This window comes from Tupaia chinensis, unplaced genomic scaffold, assembly GCF_000334495.1.
Source record: "Tupaia chinensis unplaced genomic scaffold, TupChi_1.0 Scaffold000104_1, whole genome shotgun sequence".
Classification (NCBI taxonomy): domain Eukaryota; kingdom Metazoa; phylum Chordata; class Mammalia; order Scandentia; family Tupaiidae; genus Tupaia; species Tupaia belangeri.
This window is the reverse complement of record NW_006159568.1, coordinates 2,881,287-2,887,653: the sequence shown is the minus strand read 5'-3', so window position 1 is coordinate 2,887,653 and position 6,367 is coordinate 2,881,287. Positions and strand designations below refer to the sequence as shown.

The 6,367-nt window shown below is 51.0% G+C and overlaps 1 protein-coding gene across 2 annotated transcripts in view; it reads right to left on the bottom strand.

The window, feature by feature from the left end:
- PAX5 (paired box 5) overlaps positions 1 to 6,303 on the bottom strand; it is a 212,093-nt gene extending 205,790 nt beyond the window's left edge. For both annotated transcript variants that reach the window (XM_027770032.1, XM_014586019.2), the window contains exon 1: positions 6,172 to 6,303. In XM_027770032.1, coding sequence (XP_027625833.1) covers positions 6,172 to 6,217 — 46 coding nt within the window. In that variant the 5' untranslated portion in view covers positions 6,218 to 6,303. The remainder of the gene's footprint in view (positions 1 to 6,171) is intronic.
- Positions 6,304 to 6,367: the final 64 nt, after the last annotated feature.

Here is a 6,367-nt window from a genome sequence, read left to right as displayed (position 1 = left end):
AGTGGCCGGCTCTGTCCCAAAACCCTGTTCCATTGGCTAAGCAAACCACAGGCTCCGCCTGATAAACGGGTACCTGGGCAATGGGAGAGAATAGGGGGCGGGGTCCAAGCGGCGGCGCCACGTTCATTGACAAACGCGCGGGGAGATGGCCTAGTGGATCGTGGATGGGGGAGGGCGAAGGGGGCCAACGCAGTGCTTGGAGAGTCCTGCCCTGGGTTCCACGGGGGCCTCCCCGCCGCGGTGTTGGGATCCTGGAACATCCTGAGGGACTGGGGCCAGCCGAGGCGGAGTGAGAGATGAAGGTGAGGGAATAGTTTCCGCCAAAAAAGAAAGAAAGAATATTTAAAGAAGACAAGAAACACGGTAGCGATCCGGCTTTAAATCTAGGCACTATCAGACTCGAAATGGATTCAGCATGTGCGCATATCTGCCTGTTTTGACCTCGCTTTCCTTATCTATAAAATGGGCAGAGTTGGGTTAACTGGTCTTTGGTGAAAGCTCTCCAACGGAAACATTTCCTAAGGTTATCAAGCATCTACTAAGCCACCACTGTCTCCTCCTCCTCGTCTATCTTCCTCCCTCACTTCACCCGCAGGGCCACATATTCTTTATTAACCAAGGCAGCGACATGGTGGTGGTGGAGGGGGGGGGGATTTATCACCCTGATTAAAAGTTAGTAACTATTGCGCTCCTAGGAGAAAGGGCTATCTGGGGCTTTGAACCAGGTTACCCAGCCACAGAGCAGAAGGACCTCAGACAGGAGCTGCCAGACTTTTTTTGGTTGGAGATGCGCACAACTGAAGACTTATTTGCAGGAGGAATGTCCCATCCAGAGCTAGGTCTCTTGAGAATCAAAGGAGCCTGGTGGAGTCCAATGCTAATTAAGGTCCCTGCACTGGCGGGTGGGCCTGGCATATTCTATCTGCAAGAGTTAAGCAAATCTCTACAATGCTAGAGCTACCATCTGTTGGAAACACCCGACCTTCCCTTGCCTGGGGAACTTCCTGTCCCTTTTTAAGACAAAATGGATGGATCTCTAGCAGAACTCTCCTAACACAGAAGAGGTCTTTGACCAATGAGTCTCAGTTTCTCCGCGATGTAAGGTTCTGGGACCAAAATCAAAGGAACTGGGGCTTGAAAAGGAAGCATGTGAGAGTCATTCTTCACCCAGAAGGATGTTGTTCTGTAAACTCTACCGTGAGCCAGGGTCCAGCCCTAAAAGAACCGCTGAAGATTCCCCCGCCCCAGTAGCTTGTGGGAGTGGTCCAAAGACTCATCGTTTCTAATTCATGAATAACAATTCCCTTCTATCAAAAACAAACCCTCCAAAACAAGGATGAGATGCCTGCTCCAGACCTGGGCTTGTAAGGAGGTCAGAACATAGGCTGATCTTGGAAGAGCTCTTGGGTCATCCTCTGTCTTATTCTTTGCCTCAGTTTCACCTTCTCTTTACTCCTGCTCCACTTTCCATATAGCTACACCACGTTCGACCTTGGGCTCACCTTCTGTTCCGTTCCCAGACTCAGCAGCCCCCTAACCAGTAGACAGATTTCCGGCCCTGACTCCCATCCCCACCCCCGCCAGGGCACAGCTGTGGTAAACGGCCCCAGGCGGGCCTCTGGGGACTAGAGAGGCTGCGGTGTGTGTGTGTAGGCGGCTAGCTCTGCTTAGGCTGGAACCCCGCCTATCTGGATCTCCATGCCCCACGCCTGCCTTCTCAAACCCCACGCCTTTGGAGTAGCAAGATCGCGATAGCGAGAAGGGACGGACATGGACTGGAGTTCCTGAGTTCGTTTCACCACGCGGCGCCCAGGGGCTCGAAAATGATGATAATTCAGCAGCCCCCCCCCCCCCAACCTAGACTCAACGTGGCGGCTCTGGGTTCCAACTGGAGAGCCTGGAGTATGTAGATGCCCCAAAGAGACCGATGCATCAGTGACACCTCCACCCGAACCTCAGTCCTTGAGTTTGGGCCTACAAATGCAGATTCTAGAGTCTTAAATCTAAGGTCCCTGAAACTATGCTTTTCTCATCTTGCAGATGAGGAAGAGGAACCTGAGGCATACTGGCGGGATGCGACTTGTCCAAGGTCACACAGCAAGTAGGAGAAAAGCTCTGTGCCCAAAACCTCTTTCTCAGAGGCACACCTCCATAGCCACCCTCGGGCTAGCGGAGTGTTGGGAGAGGAGGGATGTTCACAAGTCATAACCCGGCTGGCTGGATGCGCCCGCTCACACCAGTTTTCCTTCCTACTGATACCTGTGTGGCTTGGACCAAACACTCGGGCACTCCTGAAGGGGAATGAACTGCAGGTATTACTCAACGATAGTGCGGCTTCCTCATTTCACACAATAGGTGTCGGGCTTCGGGACTTTTTCCACTGCGTGGCAGTCCTAACTTGCATATCGAGAGCTGCCGCTTCCTGCACCTCGTGGTGCACCAGGCTGAGGGTAACTCCCTCTGGGTGAGGGCTATTCACTGCTACCTGAACCCGCCAGGCTCCGGATAACTTCCAATCCCAAAAGGCACGACCAGACCTGATATGGGCTACCTCGCCCAGCCTTACAGGCCACCAAAGGGCGCCGCAGAGAGGTTACACTACCAGCCTGGGATTACACAGCGATTGTATTGTAATAGCTGGGCAGGGCTTGGGCGCCTAAATCTCGCCTCCCAATGCCCACCAGCCACAGTCTGAGTTCAGGAGAGAGATCAGCGGGGAGCTGGGGTCCCGCACTCTGCTGAAAACTGCCTAGCAGTGCTCAACAGTCCTGTGGTTTCTTTCTCCCAGCAACAGGACTTTGGGCCCTACCCTGTGCTAAACACTGGGGACCAAAGACCCATGCGGGAAACCATCTCGGAAGAGACTCAATTTATTAAAATTGAGTTGTCTTTTGAAAGTTATGCTGTTGAAAGCACACTGAGAATGTTTGAGAAGCCAACAGTTTCTGAAAGCGTCCACCTCGGTCTTCAGCCAGAGACCACTTCACTCGGGGGCACATCCCCTTCATGGCTTCTTTCTTGCCTTCCAGCCACCCCCTTTCACGCATTGCTGTAGCGTCAGGCGTCAGGATGTTAGGGTGGCTACAGTATTCTACCCGCCTGAAATCAATTCCCAAAATTCTAATCCAGCCCATTCCCTTGATTTTGTTTGGGCAAAGCAAGGCCTGTAGGGTTCAGAGTAATTGCTCAGTTTGGGAAAGATCAGAGGTATGGCAGACACTGCTCTCTTCACCAGGTGGGTTCTCACCAACCCTCATTTTAAAAGCATCAGAAATAGTGACTGACTCGAGTCTACACAGTAAATCTGGGCGCAGCTGTCTGTGCTTGGATCAAGACACTGCCCTACTCAGCTCAGTCTGTTTGCAGAAATAGTTGAAGAGAGAGAGAGTATGTGTGTGTGTGTGTGTGGGGGGGTTTAACCAGGTTTTCCCAAGAACCTTGCAATCTGCCTTAGGGTTTGTTATCTTTACCAGGCAGCCCCATAGGCCAGGAGCACTGGGACTAACTTTCTCTCCCAAAGACTTAAGGCAAGCAGCACCTAGGGTCTCAGCTTCTCCTAATGCAAAGAACCAAGCCTGAGATAGCACCTCCCAGGACTCTGTGGGATGAAGTTCATGGATAGGGCTCATTCCAGAACTGTGAGACTGGATGCCATTGCCCAACAAAAAAGTACTCAGCCCATCCAGGTGTTTCTGGCCTACAGACTCAAGGCTCTCAACCCAACTGCAGATAGTCTCCCCAATAGTAGTTAAGTCGTTCTTCTTCTAGGAGGTCCATGGAGAGAGGGGGAAATCTATCTGTTCTCTCAGCAGCAGTGATAGGTCCAAGGGCAGAGAGGTTGCCTTCTAGTCTTACTCCTTCACGACTCTTGTTTTATTCCTACAACCCCTGCCTACATACAACTCCTGTTGCCCTCCCGACCTGACCTCTGCTTTCCCTTTTCCATACAAGGAAGTGCTAGAGATCTTTACATGACCCTATGCTCAGGGCACACTCCTCCTGATCTTGGGCTTAGAGTTAAATGGACATATTCCCTCTCCATTGTACAGATGCGGAAACGGGTTGGGGAAGGAATATAATGATTCTGAAGGAAGGGAGTTTTGGCAGCCCATAAAAGGTCTAGAAATTTGGAGAGGGGAAAAGCCCTCTAAGAAAGAGGACCTGGAATCTCCCTGGAGTGCCAGCCTTTCCAACCCCCTCCTCTTCTCCAGCCCAGGCCCCAGCCAGTGTAAACAGCAGAACTGCAGTGTCACCTGAGCTGTTGCTTTTGTCCAGGCAAGCAGCCCTTACCCCAACTAGGGGGTGGGGAGGGGCGTGGCTCTCTAGATTTTTAAACTGGGCCAGTCTAGAGCTGCCCCCACCCAAACCCCACCCAGTCTGGCTGCACTGAGGAATGAAATGCTTTATTGATTAAACGATTATTCAGGCGATTGAACTAATCAAAGAGCCCATCGACCGCCATGAATTACATTCTTCGTGGACAGCTTGTCGGGAGAGGCAGCCCAGTGGACCGCACAGACCCTCTTCCTGACCCTCACATGCCTCTAACCCATTCCCAACATACACACACCCCATAGTCCGAGGCGCAGACACCTCTGGGAGTCCCATCTACTGAGGTACTCACCCAGTGGGGAAAGGAGGGCCTTGTGGGAATTGGGGATGGGGAAAAGGGAGTTCCAGATTTTTTCTGTACCCTTGGACTGGGAACACTCTTAGGTCCTCCCTTGCCCCCTTGCTCCCCACCTTATATTTCTGCGCTTTTCAGTTATAATTTGGAACCACATCTTTAGCCAGTGAGTTGTCTGGGCTTGGGATCTAAGTTTCCCCCTTTGTCCTCTTCAACTTGCACTGGGGACTGGAGTAGTGGTGGGAGTTCACAGACAGCCCAGGGATGGGGGAAGGGAGTTTCCTGCTAGAGCCAGGAGTGTGTTTTTATGGGGGTTTACGCAGCAGCCTAGTAGAGAAGGAGGCCACCGTGTCTGGTCTGCAACAGGACAGACCAAGGCTTACTACACCTGCTACCTCCTCTCAGACATAAACACATCCTGCTACCCACTTTCTGGGCCTACAAAAAGCATACCAGGCCCTGTGCCAGGAAGGCCTGTGCATACAAGCACCAGAGCTGAACGCTCAGGCTAGGCACACACGTCCACCCACTTGTGTTCTCCTCCATTGGAGCGGTAACCACAGGATAAAACCTGAGCATTCAGTACACACGCACGTGCACACACAGGCATACCAGTGTCAGAAGTTGTCCAGGTGAAAGAAAGGACAAACTAGGGGGTCACTAGAAATGTTACAACCAGCCTGAAGGCTGCTGACTCTCACCTGCCAAGGTGGTGCCTGCAACAGGAGAGTATTTCGTTCAAATGATAGGCTGAACCGTGCCCACAGAGTGAAGCAGCACACACTGCACCCTGGGGAGCTGCACCCCAAGTTCACCCATCCCCTCCTGGTTCTGTTTCCCAACAGAGTGACACCTGGGCCTGACCATCACAGACACCCTGAAGCCCTAGACCCATGTCTGTGCCTAGAGGCAGGTACTTTATGTACATCGGTGCATACATGTTGAACAAGCTGTTGACATCCAGAAAATGGAGGAGTTGGTATAAGCACCTATTTCTCACTTCCAAAATTACTTGGAATATGACAGGTGAAAAAAGACCCTTACAGCAATAAGTCTACACTCACTCAACTAATATGCACATATGACCCTCGGAGACAAACATTTTGGATACTCAAAAGAACGTACAAACACCAACTCATAAACACGTACTAACACGCTCATGAGTATAACCTACACGCACAGGCACACTAACTCTTGGACACAAATTCTGACATCTGGAAACACAGATGAACATAAGCTCATCATTCATGCACACACTGAACCCATTATGTAAACACACAGACCCAAACTTGAAGACTCGAAGATAGATGCCATCACAAACCTCCAGAAAGAAACACACAGGCAAACTTGCAGACCTGAGACTGATGCTGACCATGGGGATGGACAGGTGAAAAGACATACAAGCATGCTGAAGATAGACATATAATTGATCCCTGCAAAAATGGGGCACACCCCCTACTCTTCCAGGGTTGCCCTGCACGGGGGACCAGCACCTGACTATGTCCCAGAGTTAGCATGTCTGCAGCCCGTATCCGCAGTCCTACCTGTCCTGCCGGTCCGAGGAGTCGGGTAATTTTTCTCTAAATCCATTTTGATTTTTCAGGACTTGATGGAATGGACAGGGAAAAAAGTTTCCACTTTTTTGTGCCTGCATCTCTCTCTCTCTCTTTTTTTTTTTTTTTCTCTTTAATGATAAGAACAAAAGTTAAGCTATTGAACAGAAGACCAGGTATCTTAGCA